General features: G+C 46.2%; 1 protein-coding gene across 4 annotated transcripts; it reads left to right on the top strand.

Annotated features, from left to right (window-relative positions):
• The first annotated feature begins 969 nt into the window (after window positions 1-969).
• LOC127001191 (venom protease-like) lies at window positions 970-26,010 on the top strand. Of its 4 annotated transcripts, none has more exons than XM_050865409.1 (9): window positions 970-1,067; window positions 2,439-2,618; window positions 3,152-3,202; window positions 24,243-24,520; window positions 24,635-24,738; window positions 24,904-25,072; window positions 25,205-25,304; window positions 25,408-25,577; window positions 25,755-26,010. In XM_050865409.1, exons 1-9 carry the CDS (start codon window positions 1,007-1,009, stop codon window positions 25,926-25,928), a joined length of 1,287 nt encoding a protein of 428 aa, XP_050721366.1. In that variant the 5' UTR covers window positions 970-1,006; the 3' UTR covers window positions 25,929-26,010. The 4 variants fall into 4 exon arrangements, with proteins under 4 accessions (XP_050721366.1, XP_050721365.1, XP_050721364.1 ...); XM_050865408.1 differs by lacking the exon at window positions 3,152-3,202 and adding an exon at window positions 24,064-24,114 and having other exon boundaries at window positions 25,755-26,009; XM_050865407.1 differs by lacking the exons at window positions 2,439-2,618; window positions 3,152-3,202 and adding exons at window positions 23,548-23,727; window positions 24,064-24,114 and having other exon boundaries at window positions 998-1,067; window positions 25,755-26,007.
• Window positions 26,011-26,284: the final 274 nt, after the last annotated feature.

Here is a 26,284-nt window from a genome sequence, read left to right as displayed (position 1 = left end):
TGCTAAACAATGTCAAAGTCAGGGGAGCAGCCAGATATATAATCAGGGGGAATGGAGGGAAGAATGACTAACCAAGAGAAATTTTGGGGGTGGTGCCCGGCCCATCCCTTGTTGTGCTAATGGTCTAAGGTATTACAAATTACAAATTAAGACTAAATTATTCCCCGGCATGTATGAGTGCCCATAAATTATGTATGCCCCCTTGGTGAATCTCCGGCGAGCATCACAAGCCCTCCATATGTACTTTCACGAGTGCTTCCAGCAGGATATTTAATCTTATAGTGTAGGGGTTCACAATCACCAAAGATTCAGTGAATGGTATTACTTACTGTTGACACCAGTAATGTTTTGACAGCACTGTGGTGTATTGTTCTTGTCCTCTTCTTCATCGGTGTCGTGTTGTGGAGAAAATCTGCCTTAGGTCGGGGTTACGATCGCTTACGAAGTGCCTCGAGTAACCTAAAAGTTACGAAGAAAACGGGCGCGCTAAGAAGTTCGTAAGTTTAGTGTTTATTGAATACCCAAGGTGACCTTAACATCTTTTTAGGACCATACAAACGTCTTTATGTCTGTATGCGTCTCACTCTTCACTCTCACTCTCACTGTGGAATGATTTTATTAGCTATAGATTTATGACAGCTTAAGATTGGAATGACTGAGCTATGCACTCATATAAAAGATAGAATTATACGCTAATCAACATTATATATACCACGATTCCCTTGACGAAACTATAAAAAAACAAGCTACTCATGTCTAGTATGTACAGCATGAGTATCAATGTTGTGTTGGTGCTCCTCTCCACATGGACGGCAGGCAGTAGAAGTCACGGGCACAAGCAATCCGGTGGTAGTACATGGTCAGGGTTCGCCACGCAACACATGTTGATGATAAAAAACAAAAAACCGGTTTAAGGCGCTACCCCGCTGGCTTTACACACACGGACCAAAAAGTAGGCCTGGACACAGCAGCGAGCCAGTCGACGGTCAGGCAGCGGCGCGGCGTGATGGGGTGGCATGATGTGTTGTGGCTGTACCTTGCGGCCCAGGTGCTCGCAGCCCACACAGGTATGTACTATGGATGCAGGTGTGTTTGAACAGTGTGTGCCTCTCTCGACTCCTTGATTCCTGTCCTCTCGTCCACTGAAACATCCTACACATTATGCTTACTTTGCGGAAAGGAACATTTTTTTTACGTCCTGGCCTATAGCGCCGGTATGCTTTCTTTTAGAGGCCTGGTGGTCGGCCTGAGCCCATCTTGGCGCAGGCAAGTGTTTATGGTGGCGGCATCCATTCTTGGCTCATGCTGCCCCCTGGAGCTCATTGTTGATTTCATTTGAACAGGTCCTCTAGAGTCCGGGTTGATAGGTGGCCTTCAGGACAGCATGTGGGTAGTCTGAGGCCACTCGGCGAAAGTGAAACGCCTCTAGAGAGAAGGGATGAGTGTCCTTGGCCACTCAGCAGCAAGAAAACATAGTAATGCAGAACGGAGCGGAAAATATGAAAAAGAAACCTGCAGAGTGGGATGAGCGTCCTTAACCTTCGCCTGATACACGAACCTTTTATCAACAGCAAATAGACCTCGTAAAGCAGAACAAATACTTTAGTTTACAACATAAATAACAGCCTTCTTTTTACTCGAATCGTTTAACAAGTCAATCATCACACGCCTTCCGAGGGAGGATATGATTAGTGTCCTCTAGTCAAACCTGAAATAGAGGAAGAACAACATAACAGCGGCCAGGCGTTCACGAAGTGGCGCCGGCGGGCAGGTCAGCGGAAGGTTAGCGAGGGTGCGTATTCCTCGCCATCACCAGCACCGTTACATCACCACCACCTCAACCACCTCAGCACCGCCTCACTATATCCTTTACTATGTCATAGGGTTGTTTGATTTAAATCAAGTTGAAATACATACCCCTATTTTTCAAAGAATCACTTCCCATGGATCATCCATCCACAGAGTTTTCTGATACTTTCATTTAAGGCTGCATTCATCTTTCTTTGTGCAATTTCAGTCAGGACATGTCCAAAACATGACATAATCTGGTTATACTGTCAACAGACTAGTTATGGCGTGGTGCTGGCCAGTGGCTGGCTGGCTGTGGATGGTCAGTCATAGTACTGGCTCAAACAACCAGCCATGATGAAATAAGATACAAGAATACTCCAGCAAGTGTTTGAAACTAATGTAGAGAATATAGAGGTATACAGTCACTTAATTATTTTCATTGAAAAAAATCGATTTAAAAAAAAAAAGTGATTTAAATAAAAAAATCCCATTTTTTTATTTAAAAAAAATCAACAAAACTGCTATGTCACCACAATCATTGCATCACCACCAACACCACCACAGCACCACCTCACTCCATGTTATACGATTGTGTTTATCATTCTTCATCAAAGCTCATGACTTGCGGTTAATCATTTATTTCTCAGAGGCCGCGGACATTATATTCCCCGGCCAGCTGGATCACGTCGAGGGTGACACTTGCCGAACAAACACGGGCGGTTCAGGCACGTGTTCTCAGGCCTGCCAACACTCGCCTGGCCTCGGTGACCCACCCAAGTGCGGCATAAAGGACTCCAAGTTCCTCGTCTGCTGTGAACCAAACTTGCGTAAGTGTGAGGCAAGCGACCTTCATGCTCCTCGATTAGTAAAACCAGAACGCTGTGGATCTCATATTCTTAAAGTGATTTGGAGGTCATTTACCGATTTGAAGTTGTCGATAAACGTGGTAACAGCGTTACTAAATAGGACTCGATTTCATATGAATTAATTTTCACTTGATTAAACATATAGTATTGTAATGATGGAATAATTTGGTTGGGTAGATAATAAATACCAGTGTGCGTGTGCATGTGTGTGTGTGTGTGTGTGTGTGTGTGTGTGTGTGTGTGTGTGTGTGTGTGTGTGTGTGTGTGTGTGTGTGTGTGTGTGCGCCTGCGTGTGTGTTTGTAACTTTGTTTAATGAGTGTGCGTGCATGCGTACGTGCGTGCGTGCGAGTGAGCGCGGCCAGAGAGAGAGAGAGAGAGAGAGAGAGAGAGAGAGAGAGAGAGAGAGAGAGGGGTGGGGGGTGGGTCTCGTCATCCATCACCACAGTCAGCGTAACACTGGTAACACTGCCAACACAACTCCTCGCCGTTGCAGGTGGTGGGCCGCAGCCTTTCACAGACATCGCCCCGCCCAGCGTCCCATTCGGTGAGTGTTCCACCACCCGCAGGTCTACAGGTCTCAGCAGGCACAGGTATTGAAGCTGATGCATTCATGTTCAACACAGTATAAATTTGCAAATTGCTCTCAGTAGTAAAAACCTACATTTTTTTTCTTCAGAATGTGGAATAAACGCATTAGAGAATGCTTTCATCTTCCCGGGTGGGCCAGGAACAGGGGATGTGCTCATACTGCGCCCAGAAGCAGTTCCTGATCCTACTTTACCCAAGGTTCAAAAAACGACAATCGCTCGCCCCAACATTACTGGCGTGTCAAAAAGAAGTAACAGAGATTTATTGGCTCAACCAACACCCCCGGTGAGGCCACCGCCACCAGCACCACCGGGACTGGAACAAGGAGCAGTAGGCGGTAGGCCGGTGCCCCGTCATGCCTGGCCCTGGATGGTATGTGCCGGAGCGTTACGAACACGGGTAAAAGTTATACAAGCATGAATCACATGTTGCAAACAACTAAACATTTGGTACCGTGTCTCAATGCCTTGTTGTTGCTCCTGTAGGCCTTGATTGGGCAGAGGGACGCCCACGGAATCAGGTGGTTCTGCGGCGGGGTGTTGATAAACGACCGATGGGTCCTCACAGCTCTTCACTGCTTCTTTAGCAAGTGAGTGATGGTTCATAAGCTTTACAACAGTGCTGTTATGAACATTTCATAGTATAACAGAAAAAATTAACACTTCACTATCTTGTCCATACTGAATGGCCTGCCTATCTATATGTATCTATGATCTATTAAAAATGTAATACATAAACCCTCTGTAGCAACGCTGATGTGGTGCGTCTTGGTGAGCATGACTACAACGATGATTATGACGATGCGAATCCAGAGGATTTTTCTGTGGCCGAAACGGTGCTCTACCCAAACCACAACCGCCCCGAGGCCTACCATGACCTTGCACTCCTCAGACTAGCATCCAGGGTCACCCTGAAGGTCAGTCTTCCTATTAATTGCTATTTACCTTTGACGTAGAATGTTTGGGAGAAAGTAATCATCAGAATATCAACCATCCTGAGCACCCAGTAGAGAAGGGAGACATTTTTAGCGGTTTTCTCTCGACTTCAGGATCACATCAGTCCTGTCTGCCTGCCCTGGGGGAAGGAGAGCGACAAAGATCTCCTGAACCACCGGGCGACGCTGACAGGCTGGGGCGACACACAGTTTGGTCAGTAGCAGTCTTTTCGTCAACAGTGTTTTGGCTCCGCCACAACTTAGCTGCAAACGGATAGCCAAAAGATGGCCTCATTATTCTAGGCTCCATTTTTCAGGTGGGAAGCCTAGCTCTGTCCTCCAGGAGGTGAAAGTGACGGTGTTCTCGCCGGGGCAGTGTGACCAAAGCTACTCCAACCTGCCACACTACCCATCCACCTGGCCTCGAGGCATCGGGAAAGAGACCCTGTGTGCCGGAGATCTCGCTGGAGGCCGGGACGCTTGCCAGGTACTCCTCTAACTGGACCGACGTCGAGGGGAGGCAACGCCCCTCATACCGTATGCCAATATTGACTGATTGATTGATTGATTGTATTCTGGCGCGTAGGTTTGCAGAAGGTGATGAGCTGCGATGGGCCGCTCCTTTGACTTAGCAATGACTCACCCTTGTGTTTTCCTCCATCAGGGTGACTCTGGCGGGCCTCTGGTGACGGAGGATGCTCGTGGACACTTTGTGTTGGCGGGCATTATATCACGGGGCTACGGCTGTGGCCACAAAGACTACCCTGGCCTGTACGCCAACCTGCGGCACCCGCCCTACCTCGCCTGGATCAAGAAGGTTGCGTTTGCCACGCCATGAGCCTGAAATGTTTCGTGGGTGTTTGTTACTGCCTCGTGTACACTAAAACAGCAATCATTATAAATAAATAGATAAAATGAAGAACATTAACTCATCCTCACTTCCTACGCAAATAAGACATATCCTCACCAGGATTGCAGCTCACCAGATGTCATATCTATCTTGGTTACCTGACCTTTCAAAACATAATTTTTAAGAACAGGGTAGGCGGTGGCTGAGTGGTTAGCGTGTTGAGCTCACATTCACCACGCCATGGACAACTTCGGCTCGAATCCCCATGCTACCATGGAATGGAATCACGGAATTTTTCAGTCACCGCCGAGTGGCCTAAGACTACCCACATGCTGTCCAGAAGATCACCCATCAACCCGGACTCTAGAAGAAACCGGCCAGTGTATCAAGAATGAGTTCCGGGGGGCAGCATGAGCCAAGCATAACTGGCGCCACGATAAAAATTGTCTGCACCATAACGGGCTTGGGCTGACCATCTGGCCCCTGAAGAAAGCCTACCGGTGCTATAGGCGGGAATGTAAAAAAAAAAAATAATAATAACATTAGGACATAAAAAATGTAAGAAGTCTGCAAGAGGCCGGTTGGCCTATACAAGGCACCTTTTGTAATCCAAGCCCTACCTTACCTCACTATCCATGAATTTATCCAACCTCTTCCTGAATGTATCTATGGTATTGGCACCCACATCACTGCCAAATCTGTTCCATTCATCCACCACTCTATTGGTAAACCAATTCCTGCCTATGTCTTTACCGAATCTGAATTTGTCTAACTTAAAACCATTGCGACGTGTCCTACCTGGCTCTCTTACTACCAAATCCCTATTGACATCCCCTTTATTAAAGCCCTTCATCCATTTATAGACTTCGATAAAGTATCCTAGCAACCTTCACCTTTCTATAGTGTAGATTTAAATGCTAAAGTCTTTCCTCATAAGGCAAGTTTCTCACACCTTTTATCATTTTTGTCATCCTTTTCTGTACAGATTCTGACATCTTGATATCCATTCTAGTATAGTAGGGTGACCTGAACTGGACCGCGTAATCAAAGTGAGGTCTAGCTAGAGCTAAGTAAACTTTGAGGATGACCTCAGCGCTCCTAATGCTTACGCTCCTCGAGATGAAACCCAATGCCTTGTTTGCACGATTCTTAACCTGAATGCATTGGGCCCCTTGGACGAGGGTCAGTGCTCACTAAGACTCCTAAAGGCGGCTTTACACCTTGCAATTCCTGGCCGGCAATACAGCCGCGACGATCTAGCGGTTAGACCGGCTGGGTGCTCTCGGGAGCAAGTACGCTCACACGTGGGAGGAGCCGCCGGGAGCATCAAGATGTAAGCTGTTAGTAAATGCAAGGGCATGAATTCATCCTAGACACCCTAAAAGGCTACTACCATATCTTAAAACCACAATTAATGAGTCTGGTCCATTAACCTAATATTGTAGAAATAGTTTAAGTAAACGAGTTTTATCATAAGTAGTATTGCTTGATTGATTGATTGTTCATTGTTGCATTTAACAACAAAGAAAAGGGAGGAATATGCCATCCCAACCCCCAGGCATTACATAGTGTGATTATATAATACACGAAAATTATCGTTCCTTACCTTCTTCGATATCTCGCAAAGAGATAATCATTTCCCGCAATGTTGCTGCCACTCTCTCAAAAGTTGTTTTGCGTAGACTCAGCTTCTCATACAGCTTATCATGTGGGTCCCACAAGTTTCTATGCTGCCTCACTTCTAATAATGCCACCTCGGCCTCCCGGCTCCAAATCTTGTTGTCTGTATCTGTCATTTCTTGTTTTATTGGCGCCGACATGTTGTACCCAGCCGCCAGTCGGCAATACAAGACGGACACGCTCAGCTGCAGAGAACTTGCCGCGAGAAGAGCTCCCAGACCCAGACCCAGACCAAAAATGCTGCCGGCAGCACGTCGCGGCTGTATTGCCGACCAGGAATTGCCAGGTGTAAAGAACGCCTTAAGTCCCTCTCACACTCAGACCAGTTTAGAGGAGTGTCATTTTTTTTTAAAGCAGAGGAGATAGTGCAAGGGCGTAAAAAAAAAAAATATATATATATATATATATATATATATATATATATATATATATATATATATATATATATATTAAAAAAAAAGCCTGTTTTTTTTTTTTTTTTTTTTTTACGTCGCGGCCTATAGCGCCGGTAGGCATTTTTTCCCGGTGGGGCCTGATGGTCGGCCCAAGGCTTCTTCCCGGTGGGTCCTGATGGTCGGCCCAGCCCGTTCTGGCGCAGGCGAGTGTTTATAGTGGCGCCATCTTGCATTGGCTCATGCTGCCCTCCCGGAGCTCATCTTTAATCCTAGAATCTAGAGTCCGGGTTGATAGGTGGTCTTCTGGACAGCATGTGGGTAGTTTTAAGCCACTCGGCGGCGGCTGAAAAATCCCAGCTTGGTGGCACCGGGCGGGGATTGAACTCGCGTCCTCCTGAACGCGGTGGTGTTACTCTGTCGATTCAGCCACCGCCTTACTGCTCCTAAATAGAGTGGCCAAAAAGATAAATCAATATCGGGAGGAGAGGTGTCCTGATACCCTCCTTTTGAAAGAGTTCAAGTCGTAGGCAGGAGGAAATACAGATGAGGGAAGATCGTTCCAGAGTTTACCAACGTGAGGGATGAAAGAGTGAAGATGCTGGTTAACTCTTGCATAAGGGGTTTGGACAGTACAGGAAATCCCCTATATACGAAAGGGTTAGGGACTGAAAAAACCTTTCGTTTATCGATTTTTCGTATATCGAAGCCATTTCCCCCATAGGATTGTTAATAAATAGGGGGGTTAGGGACCAGCGCCATCAAAAAAAAAAAAAAAAGTTAAATATAACTATGCTTAAAAGCAATTTACTACTCACAATACAATGAAACGCAAGGCTCATAAATAATTAAAAACAATTACCATTTCCTGTTCCTTTACTGTTATAGAAATGCATTACATATGTTAGGACAATCCCCTCTAACTCGTTACTACAACTCATCACTTAACATTGCCAATGTTTACTTCCCAAGCTGTGAAAGGCCAGTTTCGACTCTCGTGCCCGAAACACGTGCCAAACAGTACACAACCACCACCCCCCCCCTCAATCACACTCACGTTACCTCACGCTGGCGGGGATGTGTTTCGGATTCGAGTCGAAGCAAGGGGTTCACAAACTGGCAACGCTAAGTGATGAGCGTTGAAGTGGAGGGGACTGGACATGGACACTTGCTGCCTAATCACTGCGAGTGTGCGTGAGGCTGTTGACGGCGCGCGGCGACCGATATAGACATCGGGTACGAAACAGTGGGCGCGGAAACTGTCGTACTTTTCGTATATGCGAAGCATGTCTTTCGTGAACCGAAAATTGTCCTATATTTTTCACTTTCGTATATCCGAATTTTCGTACATCGAGCTTTCGTATATCGGGGATTTCCTGTATAGGGATGAGCTTGATCAGAAAGTCGTGTGAGGCGAGGCCGCAGGATGGGGGGGGGGGGGAGGCATGCAGCTAGCAGGTTCAGAAGAGCATTCGGCGTGAAAATATCGATAGAAGATAGAAAGATAGAAAGGAGTAATTATGTGAGGGGTTATTCCTACCTACACTCAGAATACTACACTTCCTGACATTGAATTCCATCTGCCACTTCCCCGCCCAATCATATAGTCTTTCAAACTCATCCTGGAGAGCGTTAGCGTCCTGGTCTGATTGGATTACTCTACCGATCTTGGTATCATCTGCGAACTTACTGACATCACTACTAATTCCTTTGTCCAAGTCATTGATGTAAATGATAAAAAGCAGCGGACCCAGCACCGACCCCTGTGGGACTCCACTCGTAATACTGCCCCATTCAGATTTCCACTCTCTGCTTTGTACCACTAAGCCACACCCTGATCTAGTTCAAGATTCCCATCTACGTCGTGAGCCTGAAATTTTAGTAATAGCCGGCGGTGAGGGACTTTGTCGAACGCTTTGCCGAAATCTAGATATAGTATGTCATAGCTGTTATCTCTGTCAACCGCCTCGATTACTTTAGTGTAGAGGACAACAGAGTAGTAAGGCAAGACCTACCTTTCGTAAACCCATGTTGTGAGTCATGAATTAAACTATGCTTCTCTAGATGGTCCCGAATGCTCCTAGCTATAATTGACTCCAGCATCTTGCCTACAAGTGATGTTAAGCTAACTGGGCAATAATTTGAGGTGGCTGACTTGTTTCTCTTTTTGAAAATCGGCGTCAAATTAGCTACTTTCCATTGGCTGGGCACGTACCCAGAATTTACCGACATCTTAAAGATAACGGAAAGTGGGCCACTAAGGGCCTCCTTGCATTTTTTCAGTACCCGTGGGAATATTTCGTCTGGGCCTGGCGATTTGTTTTTCTTCAACCTACTAATCTCGGTGTAGGGACTGAAACGCCGGGCAAACAGTGCTCAGTTCACGCAGCTGTCCATCCTCCTTTCCGGGCAGGTCAACAAATGGGCACCTGGAGATACCTGTGGAAGGCAGCTGTGGTACACCCAGATGTCACAAGGTGTCCCAGGGTGATGGAATACTCCCCGCAACCAGCTCAACGACCAGTGCCACGGGAGATGACCACCGAGGGCACGCGCAGCTTTAGCTTATAGACTCAACTTTGACAAAACGAAACTTTCGTATCCACTCTTGCGTTTCAGGCGCAGGCACTTACTCCTGAGCTCTCCTTTTCCCAGTGTCTGCTGACATTCAATACAAATTACCTCATAGAACACCTCTCCCGGCTTCATATTTGACTAACTTTTTATGCGTTATAACTATTTTTCTGTCATTATATATCCTTGCATTCACACACTTGGAGTATGTTCCAAGCATTTGCCATTTATGTTTTGCAATTTTTCACCCTGGAAGTAGTGTATGATCAATCTTCTTTGGGACAACCAAAAAAGCAGTTTTTAACTTACGAGCACTGCAAGTCTCAGAGCTGTTCAACAGATTGTGTAAGGACGTTGTGAGTTGACTTTTCTTCTATATATGTACAGTCGCGCTACGAAGTGTTGACACAGTTTGCAATGACTTTCGTTCAAATAATACATAATATTATTCGAAGGGAAGGGATGTTTAGGAGTGATTTTGTTATAGATACACAAAATATGATACTGAGAAAGGAAATAAATTCAATAGAGTGGAAGTTTTTACCTTATAACGATATATTAAGCAGCTCTGCCGAAACATTTTGATACAGTTTTCGTTCAAGACATTAAAGGAGTCAAATGAGTTCTGTGTTAAGACTAAGTATATATATAACTGCACAAATATATTACTCTTTCTTTCAATGTAGTAATAAACCCTATATTATAGAATAATAGGAAAAAATAATTAGCTGCACTTCATTTGATAAAATACGAAATAAATACTACATAATAAACTCGCATTTGATGATGACGTCATCGGGAACGACATTCATGCATGACTATATAAATCTTGTGTGTGTCAAATCAGCGAGATTCTGAAGAAAAAAAAATCAAGTGTATTTTTAATTAACGGTAGAATCCAAAGAGAAGTATCGACAAGTGGCCAGACATATAATTCAAGGTTGCACGAAATAATTGTCGAAACACACGACAGACGACGCGATAATAAAAATAATAGCCTATTGTTTGGGTAGAGACGATGCCTGGTCGGCGCTGCACTGCTTGCCTATCACTTTCTTCCATTCACCACTGTCGAGTCAATTATATACATCTGATCAAAATAATATTATTTATAACTTGTTGGTATAAATAGTGAAGTGACCTCTACTCCGCCCCGGCGATTCTGCAAATGAATGTGGCTACATAGCCTAGCTTTTCAATACATTTCTTTTCGCTACATTCAAAATAGAGTACACTGTTAAGTTTCATTGCATTTAATGGAATCACTGATATTTATTAGGTGTGTGCAAAACTAGACTTTAAAATTAAGTAGTTTTATGAAAGTCGGTAGCGAATGTTTCCCCGAGGGTAGTTGCCAGATGTCGCCAGCCGTGTCCGAAAGATTATGAAAATTGTGTCAACACTTTGTAGCGCGACTGTACATGTACGTCATAAAAGTCAATACTCAATATTGCGACTAATATGAAGGGCATTATATAGAACAAAATTAGTCAACTTACATCATGTGTAACTTTTTACATCCTTCTGGATTTTTTTATGTTTTTGTAAGCTCTTCTGCTGTCCAGAAGACCACCTATCAACCCGGACTTTAGATTCTAGAATTAAAGATGAGCTCCGGGAGGGCAGCATGAGCCAATGCAAGATGGCGCCACTATAAACACTCTCCTGCGCCAGAACGGGCTGGGCCGACCATCAGGCCCCACCGGGAAAAAGCCTACCGGCGCAATAGGGCACGACGTAAAAAAACAACAACAACAAAAAAAATATTTGGCCTTGAATTGAATTTCATGTTCCAACGTGCTATATTAAATTGGCTTATGAAGCGAGCTCGTAGTTGTTTCCTTTTTGCTTTCTACTTCTTCTTGTGGAGTTTTGTTTGGAAGTTTGGTGACACTTTCGTTAAATTCTTCATTGTTAAGATTTACTCGTTGTCTGGGCTAAGGAGCCCATGAATACTAGATGCTAACCTGGGATTTCTTCTACGCAAGTTCATTGTAGGACTCCGAGGAATTTCTTTCTCTTCTTAGGTTAATTTCGATTTCTAATCTCTCACAAATCTTGGCATTCTAAACTACCCTCTTGCGGTTTTCATCCTCCTCTTTGAATTTCTTATCTCCAGTTTTCTTTCAGGTCGATACATCGCTTCTGTATATGACTGACTCTGTTCTACCTTAAACTTATCAACAGTGGCGCTATGCAGGGCCCTGTTCTGTCTAACACTCTTTCTGTTGTTAATTAAGACATTTCCAAAGCAAACCATTCTGCCTACTCCCACGCCGATGACTCTACTCCGCATTATTCATTATTCTATAACTCCGGACCCGCCCTATGGAATGGCAGAACTCAAGGCTGGACGCTACAGAACGCTTGACCTCTGACCTTGTTATCATTTCTGAATGGAACAAAAGGAAACGTCCTACAAAAGAAAGAAACATTTGTGTGTAAATTATTGACTTTTGGCATTATGCAGCTTATTTGGCACGCTATCTTATTGTGAGTGTGTGAGTGTGTGTGTGTGTGTGTGTGTGTGTGTGTGTGTGTGTGTGTGTGTGTGTGTTTTACGTCGCGGCCTATTGCGCCGGTAGGTTTCTTCCCGGTGGGGCCTGATGGTCGGCCCAGGGCTTCTTCCCGGTAGGGCCTGATGGTCGGCCCAGCCCGTTCTGGCGCAGGCGAGTGTTTATAGTGGCGCCATCTTGTGTTGGCTCATGCTGCCCCCGGAACTCATCTTTGAGCCTCTCTTTGGAGAAGTTATCTAGAGGCCAGGTTGATGGGTGGTCTTCAGGCCAGCATGTGGGTAGTCTTAAGCCACTCAGCGGTGACTGAAAAATCTCAGCTGTGCGGCGGCCAGGATTCGAACCCGCGTCCCTCCTGGAGCTCCTGAACGCGGGGCCGTCACGCTAATCACTCAGCCACCGCCTCCCCGTGTGTGTGTGTGTGTGTGTGTGTGTGTGTGTGTGTGTGTGTGTGTGTGTGTGTGTGTGTGTGTGTGTGTGTGTGTGTGTGTGTCACGTCCTGGGAAGCCCAAGACTTCTCTCAAGTCTCTTATGACTTGAGAAACAGCTTGATTTTCAGCAATTTCTTTAGAAACAGCAGAGTCGTTGTGGAAATTTTCTAGGTACAGCGTAATGAGTTTTGACAGTGGGCAGTGCCATTGCCTTTGAAGAACCCCACCGAACTCTAACGAAACACACCTATACACCAATTTGCCTGATGATTTAATTTGTTTTATTGCCAGTACGCTATATATCTTAAATATTTACTAATATATTTAATTACTGCTCACTCTCTCATTACGTTCTCAACCTTTGCCAGCAACATAAGTCAGTGCTCTAGTAAGGTTAGATTACATACTTGAAAAGTGTGTATTTGAGAAGAAAAAAAAACTATTTTCTTGTTAATAACAAAAAATAACTTGAATTTCAAGGTGAGAAAGTTTATTTTTATTTTTATGGAGGAAAGAGATTCTATTTTCTAGTTTTAATGCTGTGCTATAAGGATAAAATTAAGTAATTATGTATTTTTTACTGAACCTTTTTGCATGAAATGTACATCAATATATAATGATATTTTGACTCAACCAAAAAGCATAACATACTTTTTCTCATATATAGTTGCTATTAAACTATGAGTGGTAATAGAAACGGGTGATGAATCAAATCTTAACGGGTGTTGCTAGGTTCCTAATTACCAGCAATAGGTTACCCATAACATTAATATTCAACAAGTCATTAGCACAGGTCAGTGTGCCTCTCGAGTGGAAAAAGGCCAATATTACCTCGATCTTTAAAAAAGGAGACAAAAAACACCCCGGTAATTATCGTCCTATCAGCCTTACGTCTGTCCTAATTAAACTATTCGAAAAAATAATCAGGGATAAAATGATCACTTTCCTTGAAACAAACGAATTGATAACTGATAGTCAGCATGGATTTCTTAGTAATAGGTCTTGCCTTACCAACCTATTAACCTTTTTCAACGATGTTTATACATGTTGGGACGCCCGAAGCCCATATGACGTAATTTACCTAGATTTTCAGAAAGCGTTTGATAAAGTTCCTCATGTTAGGCATATTTCAAAACTGCGTTCCCACGGTATTAACGACCATCTATGTGCGTGGATTCATGACTGGCTCAGCGACAGAGAACAACGTGTAGTTCTTAATGGTGAAGCATCGGATTGGCAACCCGTCACCAGTGGCATGCCCCAAGGTTCGGTCCTGGGGCCAACACTATTCATAATTTACGTGAACGACTTAAAAAACTGATATCCTATCAAAAGTAGCCAAATTCGCCGACGACACCAAATTAGGAGGTACGGTAATGAACAGTCAAATTTGCGAGAGCATTCAATCAGACTTAATAAGACTTGCCGACTGGAACGAAAAATGGCAAATGAGTTTTAACGTAGATAAATGTAAAGTAATGCACATAGGTGAAAAAAATCCTAACTTTAAATATCAGATTCAAGGACATGAGCTCAGCGAAGTAAAACAAAAAAAAAGATCTTGGTGTCATTATCAGTAACACTCTTAAAATGAGTGATCAATGTTCTGCAGCGAGTAAAAAAAGCCAATATGATGTTAGGACTAATCTCAAGAAACTTTGATCATAAATCACCCGAACTTATGAAGAGATTATATTTAGCATTTGTAAGACCACACCTAGAATACGCCCATCAGTTCTGGTCACCGAACTATATCAAAGATCAAGTTTTGCTAGAAAAGATACAGCGACGAGCAACCAAACAAATTCCAGCTCTCCGAAACTTGCCATATGACGAGCGTTTAAAGCGTTTAGATATGTTTTCCCTAAAAAAGCGAAGGATAAGAGGGGAATTAATTGAAGTGTTAAAAATCCTGAATGGATTCGACAACATTAACCCAGATAGTCTATTCCAGAGAGACACCAACACAAGAACACGCAGCAACGGTATGAAGTTAAAGGGAAATCGATGTAACATATTGGTGCGCAGAAGTTTTTTCAATAACAGAGTCGTCGATCACTGGAATAGACTCCCACCGTCAGTAGTTAGCGCACAGAGTATCAATAGCTTTAAGTCTTCTTTGGATAAGTACTTCAGGGATATAAGATTATACTGACCCTTTTTCGCATGTTTTCAGACAGATTGCAGCAAGACCTCAACCTATATTCATATAATTTTCCCCCACAACCTAGATTGCAAGCAGCGAAAGTCAACAATAGAGTAAAGCAACAGTTAATGTCCGCATGACAATTGGAGTGAGGTGTGGGTGCAGTAAGGTGACAGGTTACTGGTGCGTGCATAGTACAGCCGGTAAAACGAGGATCAAGCCTCCACCTGTGTCCCTGAAACTACACCTCACCCATCGTGGGTATTAGTGGGGATTCTGGGGCTGCCCTGTGTAGGCCACTCGTCCTCTTCCAGTCTCCCTGTATTTCTGTGTTCTTATGTTCTTATGTAATGGTCATTTTCCCCCACAGCTTAGGTTACCAGTAGTGTAAGTTAAGGGTAGTAATTTCCTCTTATTTCTCTCTTTACTGTAAAATTTCCATGTCCCTTTCTTCCTTAAAGGTACATGGTGTTCTCTTCTAACTATTTCCTGCCGGCACGTTGCCGGAGGGAAAGGTGGGTGGGGAGGAGCTTTCATCTATTCTGTCCTGTCCTACCACACGTAGATTACTAGTAGTAGCGGTAGTAAACAGACACCCACGCCATAGACCGATAGGTCTTCTGGTGTCTGTTCTTCCTATGTATTCCTATGTATGTGACGGAGATGAACACCGAGGCCACACACAGCTATGCGTATGCCTCCAACCTCACCCTACATTTACTAGACACATCACTTATAACACCCAGTAAAACTAGCCAAGTAAATAAATGTAATACTGTAATACAGTAAATATCATTGAGACAAGAATGAGCCATGGCGTTACTAAACAATTACCCAAATATCCAACAAACATATAATGCATGTTGCAAAGTATGGGTAGCTGCCTAGCAGGAGCAGTCTATTTGAGATGATTAATACTTATCTTCTGGTATGACATATTCTTTTCATGTGGTTCTGTTTTACACCAGGATTTAGCTATGAAAGTGCAACAGCAAATTTACCCCTGAATTCACTATAACAAACACTGCAGCATATATCGTCCGGCCGCCTTCACTCCCCAATCTCTTTACAAACTAACAGAAATCCAGTTTAACCTTGTGGATGGTAACCTATCACTGCTATAATCGTAACCTATTGCCGCTGAGGCTAGTAACCTATCGTAGCAAAGGAGAGTAAACTATCACCCACGGTATGAGACTCACCAAATCATCCCTAATACTTCCAAAGCTGTTTCTTGGTGATAACCATTTCCACATAAAAAAGCATGATAGTTTGCCTAGAAATGTAGTCTGTGTTTCTGAAATAGGTCACTTAAATCTGCTAAGCAATGTCAATGGCAGGGGCGCAGCCAGAAATATAATCAGGGGGATTGGAGGGCAGAATAACTAACCAAGAGAAATTTTGGGGGTGGTGCCCGGCCCATCCCTGGTTGTGCTAGTGTCCAAGGTATTACAAATTACAAATTAAGACTAATTTACTCACTGAGCATGTATGAGTGCATATATTCCCCCCTGGTGAATCTCCGGAGAGCATCACAAGCCCTCCATATATACTTTCACGAGTGCTTCCAGCAGGATATTTGATTCAATAGTGAAGGGGTTCACAATCACCACATATTCAGTGAATGGTTTTATTTATGATTGACGCCAGTAATGTTTGGACAGCACTGTGGTGCATTGTGCCTGTATTGTTTTAGCAGCGGGTCTTCGTCCTCTTCATCAGTGTCGTGTTGTGGAGAAAATCTGCCTTAGGTCGGGGTACGATCGATTACGCGGTGTCTCAAGCCACCTTAAAGTTACGAAGAAAACGGGCTCGCTAAGAAGTTCCTAAGTTTGGTGTTTAGTGTTTAATGAATAGCATAAGGTGGCCTTAAGAACTCTTTAGGGCCTTACGAAATTCTAAAATCTTTAGTGACTCCGGCCCCTGGGAACTTAGTGGATGGGAAGTCCAGCGAGCCGCGGTTGACAAAGACGAATAAGAAACCGTGATGAGTGATTACTGTTGCAGCGACGAGTGACAAGGCAAGGCGCGACACAAGTACCAACAAGAGCGCTGCGTAGAGGTGCGCTGGGACCCCCCCCCAAAAAAAAAATGGACCTAGGAAATACGCGGGACCACATTATCTAACAAACAAACGGGGAGGATGTCCCAGCAGTGCGGATCTTTAAAATTTGGCGCCCCGGGCAGTATACTGACCACTGGCGCTCCCTAGTGGAACACGAACGACCTCAAAGACAGTGAGGATGAGCGCAGAGCGAAAAAGTAGGTACACGGTATATACTTTCTAGGAACAGCGCCATCAAGATTTACGACATACTGCTATGCTTAGATTGAAATTGACCACACACCTACCTCCAGGAAGTCCTCAGGCGCTATTGGCCGCTCAGCTGATGAGGTTGGTGCATTGATGGCGGCGTGAGATGTGATTAAGTGAAGGCGGGGGAGGAGTTGGCCGAGTGTTCGCGCGAGGGAAAAATGACGCTTTGAAGGGCGTTTTAGATGTGGGGACCGACCATCCCCAAACTCCCCTTTTGCCCAATTCAAGATGGCAAAAAATTGTCGATTTTCGCAAAAACTGTTGGTTGAAACTCTGATTTGATGCCGCAGATCGACCCGTCGTTCAATTGTGTGTCCGGGTACGAAAATTCAAGTCAAAATATCAGCGCATGCAGTCAGAAAGTCCCAAAATGCTCGAAAACAGCCGAACATGACCATTCGTCGCGGAAACGTCCGGTTGAAACTCTGATTTGGTGCCGTAATTCGATCCGCCGTCTAATTTTGTGCCTGGATACAAAATTGTACGTTGGAATATTAGCGTGTGTGTCGGAATGGCGGAAAATGGTCGAAAAGAGCCGAAAATGGCCATTTCTCGCCCACAGTGTCCCGTTGTAGCTCTGATTTTATGTCGTTGGTTGATCCGCCCTCCAATTTTGTGTGATTCTCAGGTCGAAATTCGAAAGTATATGGTCAGCATCCAAAAAAAAAAAAGGGCGATTTTCCCACCAACGTGTGTGGACCCCCCTAGCCACCAACGTGTGTGGACCCCCCTAGCCACCAACGTGTGTGGACTCCCCTAGCCAACAACGTGTGTGGATACCCCTAGCCATCAGCGTGTGTGGACCCCCCTGGCCAACAACGTGTGTGGACCCCCTAGCCACCAGCGTGTGTGGACCCCCCTAGCCACCAGCGTGTGTGGACCCCCCCTAGTCACCAACGTGTGTGGACCCCCCTAGCCACCAGCGTGTGTGGACCCAACGTAGCCGCCAGCGTGTGTGGACCCCCCTAGCCACCAGCGTGTGTGGACCCCCCTAGCCACCAGCGTGTGTGGACCCCCCTAGCCACCAGCGTGTGTGGACCCCCCTAGCCACCAACGTGTGTGGACCCCCCTAGCCACCAACGTGTGTGGACCCCCCTAGCCACCAACGTGTGTGGACCCCCCTAGCCACCAACGTGTGTGGACCCCCCTAGCCACCAACGTGTGTGGACCCCTAGCCACCAACGTGTGGACCCCCTTAGCCACCAACGTGTGTGGACCCCCCTAGCCACCAACGTGTGTGGACCCACCTAGCCACCAACGTGTGTGGACCCACCTAGCCACCAACGTGTGTGGACCCACCTAGCCACCAACGTGTGTGGACCCACCTAGCCACCAACGTGTGTGGACCCCCCTAGCCACCAACGTGTGTGGACCCACCTAGCCACCAACGTGTGTGGACTCTACAGAAACTATACCCATCCCCGAACACACTCAACTTCGCGAGCATAGCTGAGTGTGTTTCAGGATGGTATCAATGTCTGCTAACTTTCTCAAAGTATTTATAATGAAGTATTATGTGTGAATATATATATATATATATATATATATATATATATATATATATATATATATATATATATATATATATATATATATATATATATATATATATATATATATATATATATATATATATATATATATATATATATATATATATATATATATATATATATATATATATATATATATATATATATATATATATATATATATATATATATATATATATATATATATATATATATATATATATATATATATATATATATATATATATATATATATATATATATATATATATATATATATATATATATATATATATATATATATATATATATATATATATATATATATATATATATATATATATATATATATATATATATATATATATATATATATATATATATATATATATATATGTTACAGCACTGCATAGCATACACCACCATATTTTAAGGTATTAAATAACCTAATCCATACTGTCCTACAGTAGTGGTAACAGGAATTAGATTGTCTGTATCATGAAAAATGCCAACAATATAGCAAAATTACCTTCACTTTCTCTACATTTCCATACGGGGCTTGAAGGTTTGCGTGCTTGCAGTGCCTCAAGCAGAGGAAAATGATGGACAGGCGCAGCTAGATTCCGGTATCCAATTTTGGCGCCCCCCCAAACCGCACGCCCGGGGCCGGCCCCCCCCCCCCCCCCCCCCCCGGCCCCCTATACGTCCGCAACATCCTCCCTGGGGTAACCCCAGGGAGGATGTTGCTCCACTCACTCGCCGCCTGCACCTGCGAGGGTCCTTACGAGCAAACCCCCACGTAGTTACCCTTCCCATCAAAAGCAACTCATAGCAGGATCGGTCAACTTGCCCCAGCTATGAGTTACGTGGGCGTCCCCCTGGTCTACTCGACTCAGGGCTGCCTCGTACAGAAACAACCCTTGAGCAGGATCGGCGTACGGGAAGTGTACCACGTGCCCATACAGCCGGAGTAGGCGTCCACAGACTAAGATGGTAACAAGATTCGTTTTAGCTTTATGAAGCAATCGCTGGTTTGAGTCGAAGTCACTCCAAGCAGGAGCAGGCCTATCCGGGTGAGGAGCGTAGTGCACTCACCCACCCCGCTGTACTGTTGCTCCGTGGTGGGTTTAGCGTAGGAGTGAACATGAAAATACTAATATATGCCATCAATAACCTTTTAACAGGTGTGGTCTTTTGCTTTATTTTCATCAATACGCACATTCTCTCTCTCTCTCTCTCTCTCTCTTTTTTTTTTTTTTAAACTGACGATTCTATAGTTACACAACAGATTTGTATTTCGCCGACGACAATTTATGCGATCGTTCGAGTAGCATATGTTTCTCTGTGCACTTTTTAGGGCTTAAAATGTCACTTTTTCTCGTGCATTATTTCAAAAGCCCTTTACACTTGTTCACTGTGTATTTAGCATCACTAGTGGTGTGGGGCATGTTCTTCGCCACCTGTGAGCAGCCAATTTTACCTGCTGGGTGGACATTTCCCTCACTGTTGGCCCTGCTGCAGTGAATGTGTTCCACAGGCGGGACACCCTGGAGGTGAAGGTCCGTTGGTGCTGGCTGGCGCGTGACCTCGGCACCCCGACCTGCTCGTGGCTGGAGAGTACCGTTCTCGTATCTCTCACAGCCTCTCGCGGGGGGAGCCTCATTCTCGCCAGGTGTGGTACTCCTTGTACCTGGGCCTTGTGGAACATCACCAGCGCAGCGACGTCCCGGCGGTGCTCCAGAGTGTCTAGATGTATAATATCCTGAGGGGCGGCTGGGGTTGTTCTCCTGTAACAGTCGCTGCACCTGTCGCTCCACCTTGTCCAGTCTCTGCAGGTGTGGCAGCGCTGGACATCCAGGTCAGAGCTCCGTACTCCAGGTAGGATCTTACCTGGGCCTTGTAGAGGAGCATAATTCCTCGCTTGTCGAGGAAATTAGCCACTCTACGAAGGGCAGAGACACGTAGGGAGGCTTGGTGGGCGACGTGTTTCAGGTGGCGGTCGACGCGCAGCTCTCGGTCCAAGTCCACCTGAGGATCCTGACGTAATCCTGGAGCGGAAGGTGACGGAGCCAAACATCACCCTTCCTTCGACAGCTTGTGTGGCTGCCGGGGACCGAGAGATCACCATCGCCTGAGTCTTCTCAGGAGCAAAGTTCACCTGCCAGCGCTCCCCCCACTCCCGTATCAAGCGTAGTTGCTGGTTGACCTCAGCAACCGCTTGCTGGCTTTCTTGGCGAGGGTAGGGAGAGCGTGCAGTCGTCAGCGTATGCAGAGACTGCTGGCAGACTCCTGAGAAGGTCGTCGATGTACAGATTCCAGAGGACAGGTCCCAGCACAGATCCTTGAGGGACTGAGGCACCCACTGGGAGGTCCTTGGACTGCTGGCCGCCGACGACGACGTGGAGGCTTCTTCCTTGAAGGTAGTCGCTCATCAGCATCAGCAGGTGTCCTTGGATGCCTTTGGCACGAAGCTTCTCCAGCAAGCCCGCGTGCCACACCCGGTCAAAAGCACCCGCGATGTCTAGAGCGACGACAATGGTGTCCAGGCCGGTGTTTAGTGAGTCCTGCCAATCCCTGGAGAGGAGCAGCAGGAGATCTGAAGTGGAGCGGCCAGATCTGAACCCAAACTGCTGGTCAGTGATGAGGGCGTTGTTCTCGAGGTGGCGGGTGATGGCCTCCACCACTATTCTCTCGAAGATTTTTCCAACTACAGACAGGAGGGAGATAGGCCTGTAGTTGGCAGGGTCAGATCTGGCCCGCTTTTTGTGAACCGGCATCACGCGAGCCTCCTTCCATATAGAGGGCCAGGTGTTCTCCCGGACACAGGCCCCGAACACCTCCGAGAGGGGTCCTGCCAGCTCACTGGAGCAGTGACGCAGCACATGTGGGCTAACGTTGTCAGGACCAGTGGCCTTCCTGACGTCCACCGCTCTTAGAAGGCGCTCCACTTGCTCCCGGTATACCGCAACCTCTGTCAGGGTCTGGTTGCATTCCTGTGGCAGTTGTGGTGGAGGTCTGGTGGGGTCGGCGACGGACATCTTGGCAGAGAAAAGGTCAGCCAGGAGCTCTGCCTTCTCCCTGCTGCTGGTGCTGGTCACCTGCTTGGTGAGGGGAGGGATTGTTTCTTGGTGGCTGCTGCCTTGCTTTTCCTTAACAAGGGTCCACCAGGTCTTGCTGCCCACCCCTGGCCCACACAGCTTGGCGCGGAGGTCTCTTTCCACCTCCGTTTCGCCCATTTACTGGTGGCCACCATATTGTTGCACGCTGCTCGATGCAGGGCTTTGTTGCGGGTTGGGCTCCTTTGTAGCGGAGCCACGCAGAATATTTTCTTTCTGCAGCAAGGCGGTAACCCAACCAGGGCGGAGCGGTGGGCGTGGAGGTGTACGGGCGGAGTGGAATGTGCTCTCGTTGGAGAGCTTTGAGACGTTCAGTAAAGGCCTTCGCCATGGGCTCTGCTCGCCCAGACAGAAGGGTGTGCCAGTCTGTTTGCTGCAGGTCTCTTTTAAGGGAGGGCCAGTCAGCTCTGTCCCACAGCCAGATAGTGTGGGAAGTGGCCTCATCCCGCGCCACGCCCACGTCTGCTCGGGTGTGGATGGCGTGTTAGTGAGAGCTGCCTACCGGCCCTAGCTAGCTAGCTATCTAGCTCTCTCTCTCTCTCTCTCTCTCTCTCTCTCTCTCTCTCTCTCTCTCTCTCTCTCTCTCTCTCTCTCTCACTCAGAATTTCAAGGTTTTCCCATTGTGTCTGAGGCCGGCAAGACATTCTGAGGTCAAAGAGAAGTGGCGCGTTTCGGACACGGCATCCCGGATTACAGGTTTGGGACACAACGGTAAGACGTGGTATCTAATATATATTTTATCAGTAGAGCAGATTTGTTGAAGATATTGTGGAATGCTATCTTTTATATACAGAATTATGTTAATTTAAGATTGGAATGATTGAACTGTCGACTCATATCAGGAATAAAATTATACGTGTCAACATTACATATACCACGATGAACTTGAAAAAATCATCAAAAACAAGCTACTCAAGCTCACCTAATACAGCACGTGTAGCAATATTATCTTGGTGCTCCTCTCTACAGGAATAACAGGAAGCAGGAATCACGGTTTGAGGGATTTCCCCGGTGACTTTACACACACGGACCGAAAAGTAGGCTTGGAGAAAGCGGCGCGGCGAGCAAGTCAACGGTCGGACAGCGGCGCGGCGTGATGGGGTGGCATGGTGTGTTGTGGCTGTACCTTGCGGCCCAGGTGCTCGCAGTCCACACAGGTATGTACTATGGATGCAGGTGTGTTTTAACAGTGTGTGCCTCTCTCGACTCCTTGATTACGGTCCTCTCGTCCACTGAAACATCCTGCACATTATATTTGCTTTTCGGAAGGGAACAGATGAAAATGAAACACCTATAGAAGTAGAATGGTGGAATAAGTAACCTTGGCATGATACGAACGTCACAACAGCAGCACGAAGACGTGGTAACGCTGAACGGCAAGGAAAATATGAGAATAAAACATGCAGAGTGATGGGATGAGCGTCCTTAACCTTGGCCTGATACACGAACCTTTCATCATCAGCAAATAGGCCTTGGAAAGCAGAACATATATTTTAGTGTGCACGTTACCTAACCGAATGTAGCCAGAATCGCTTAACAAGTCAATCAACGTGAACACTTGCCGGGCGTGCAAGAAGCGGGTGGTCAGCGGAAGATAAGCGAGGGTGAGTACTTCTCGACATCACCAACATCGTTACATCACCACCAACCTTACATCAGAACCACCACCACCACCACAGCACCACCTCACTCCATGTTCTACCACCATTACATCACCACCACCACCACCACAGCACCACCCCACACCATGTTCTACGATTGCGTTTATCATTCATCATCACAATTCAAGACTTGCGCTTAATCTCTTCCTTCTCAGAGGCCGCGGACACTATATTCCCCGGCCAGCTGGACCACGCCGAGGGTGACACTTGCCGCACAAACAAGGGCGGCTCAGGCACGTGTTCCCAGGCCTGCCAACACTCGCCAGGCCTCGGTGACCCGCCCAAGTGCGGCATAAAGGACTCCAAGTTCCTCGTCTGCTGTGAACCAAACTTGGGTAAGTGTGAGGCAGGCTACGAACACCCGAAACTGACCTCCCTTTTGGCCACTTTACATTACTCTCTTTACTTGGAGCAACGGTTAGAAGGCTCTTATTAATTTATTTTTTGCCCTAGAGCTGTTTACTGTAGAACGAAAATTATATGTGTATATGTGTGTGTGTGTGTGTGTGTGTATACCATAGATACATTCAAGAAGAGGTTAGATAAAGTCATGGATAGTGAGGTAAAGTGGGATTGAGAGTGCAGGAGCTGCCTTGTAGAGGCCAACCGGCCTCTTGCAGACTCCTTACGTTCTTATGCTCTTATGCCAACACAACTCCTCGCCGTTGCAGGTGGTGGGCCGCAGCCTTCCACAGACATCGCCCCGCCCAGCGTCCCATTCGGTAAGTGTTCCACCACCCGCAGGTCTACAGGTCTCAGCAGGCACAGGTATTGAAGCGGATGCTTTCATGTTCAACACAGTATATAATTGCAAATTTTTATCAGTAGTAAAAACCTACTTTTTTTTCAGAATGTGGAATAAACGCATTAGAGAATGCTGCTATCCTGCCGGGTGGGCCAGGAACAGGGGATGTGCTCATACTGCGCCCAGAAGCAGTTCCTGATCCTACTTTACCCAAGGTTCAAGAAACTACAATCGCTCGCCCAAACATTACTGGAGTGTCAAAAAGAAGTAACAGGGATTTATTGGCTCAACCAGCGCCCCCGGTGACACCAACACCACCACCACGGAGATTTGAAGGTGGAATAGGCGGTAGGCCGGTTCTCCGGCATGCCTGGCCCTGGATGGTATGTTGTCGGAGCGTTACGAACACGGGTAAAAGTTATACAAGCATGAATCACATGTTGCAAACAACTAAACATTTGGTACCGTGTCTCAATGCCTTGTTGTTGCTCCTGTAGGCCTTGATTGGGCAGAGGGACGCTCACAGAATCAGGTGGTTCTGCGGCGGGGTGTTGATAAACGACCGATGGGTCCTCACAGCTCTTCACTGCTTCTTTAGCAAGTGAGTGATGGTTCATAAGCTTTACAACAGTGCTGTTATGAACATTACTTATTATAACAGAAAAATGAACACTTTACTATCTTGTCCATACTGAATGGCCTTCCTATCTATATGTATCTATCTATCTATAATATATTATATATTTAATACAATAAAACTCTGTAGCAATGCTGATGTGGTGCGTCTTGGTGAGCATGACTACAACGATGATTTTGACGATGCGAATCACAAAGACTTTTCTGTGGCCGAAACGGTGCTCTACCTAGACCACAACCGCCCCGAGGCCTACCATGACCTTGCACTCCTCAGACTAGCATCCAGGGTCGCCCTGAAGGTCAGTCTTCCTAGTAATTGCTATTTACCTTTGACGTAGAATGTTTGGGAGAATGTAATCATCAGAATATCAACCATCTTGAGCACCCAGTAGAGAAGGTAGACATTTTTAGCGGTTTTCTCTCGGCTTCAGGATCACATCAGTCCTGTCTGCCTGCCCTGGGGGAAGGAGAGCGACAAAGATCTCCTGAACCACCGGGCGACGCTGACAGGCTGGGGCGACACACAGTTTGGTCAGTAGCAGTCTTTTCGTCAACAGTGTTTTGGCTCCGCCACAACTTAGCTGCAAACGGATAGCCAAAAGATGGTCTCATTATTCTAGGCTCCATTTTTCAGGTGGGAAGCCTAGCTCTGTCCTCCAGGAGGTGGAGGTGACGGTGTTCTCGCCGGGGCAGTGTGACCGAAGCTACTCCAACCTGCCACACTACCCATCCACCTGGCCTCGAGGCATCGGGCAAGAGACCCTGTGTGCCGGAGATCTCGCTGGAGGCCGGGACGCTTGCCAGGTACTCCTTTGACTGGACCGAGGTCAAGGCGAGGCAACGACCTTCATAGCGTATGCCAATATTGACTGACTGATTGATTGATTGTATTCTGGCGCGTAGGTTTGCAGAAGGTGATGAGCTGCGCTGGGCCGCTCCTTTGACTTAGCAATGACTCACCCTTGTGTTTTCCTCCATCAGGGTGACTCTGGCGGGCCTCTGGTGACGGAGGATGCTCGTGGACACTATGTGTTGGCGGGCATTATATCACGGGGCTACGGCTGTGGCCACAAAGACTACCCTGGCCTGTACGCCAACCTGCGCCACCCGCCCTACCTCGCCTGGATCAAGAAGGTCGCGTTTGCTACGCCATGAACCTTATATGTTTCGTGGGTGTTTGTTACTGCCTCGTGTACACTAAAACAGCAATCACTATAAATAAATAGATAAAATGAAGAATATTAACTCATCCTCACTTCCTACGCAAATAAGACATATCCTCACCAGGATGGCAGCTCACCAGATGTCATATCTATCTTGGTTACCTGACCTTTCAAAACTATTTATAAACGCCGTGGTGTAGTGATTAGCACGCCAGCTACGAATACACGGGCTTTGGCTGAGTCTCGGCCCGGACAGACAGTGCGCAGTTCAAGAAATGGGCACCAAGGGAAGAGAAACTGCGGAAGACAACTGTGGTGACCCGGAGGTCACACGGTGTCTGGAGGTAA

This window comes from Eriocheir sinensis, chromosome 20, assembly GCF_024679095.1.
Source record: "Eriocheir sinensis breed Jianghai 21 chromosome 20, ASM2467909v1, whole genome shotgun sequence".
NCBI lineage: Eukaryota > Metazoa > Arthropoda > Malacostraca > Decapoda > Varunidae > Eriocheir > Eriocheir sinensis.
This window is presented reverse-complemented; position numbering and strand designations above follow the sequence as displayed.

Coding starts and splice junctions, on each gene's coding strand:
- LOC127001191 (XM_050865409.1), top strand. CDS start 1,007: ATGGGGTGGCATGATGTGTTGTGGCTGTACCTTGCGGCCCAGGTGCTC. Junction 1,068..2,438: donor GGTGCTCGCAGCCCACACAG/GTATGTACTATG, acceptor TTTATTTCTCAG/AGGCCGCGGACATTATATTC. Junction 24,739..24,903: donor CTTCACTGCTTCTTTAGCAA/GTGAGTGATGGT, acceptor AAAACTCTGTAG/CAATGCTGATGTGGTGCGTC.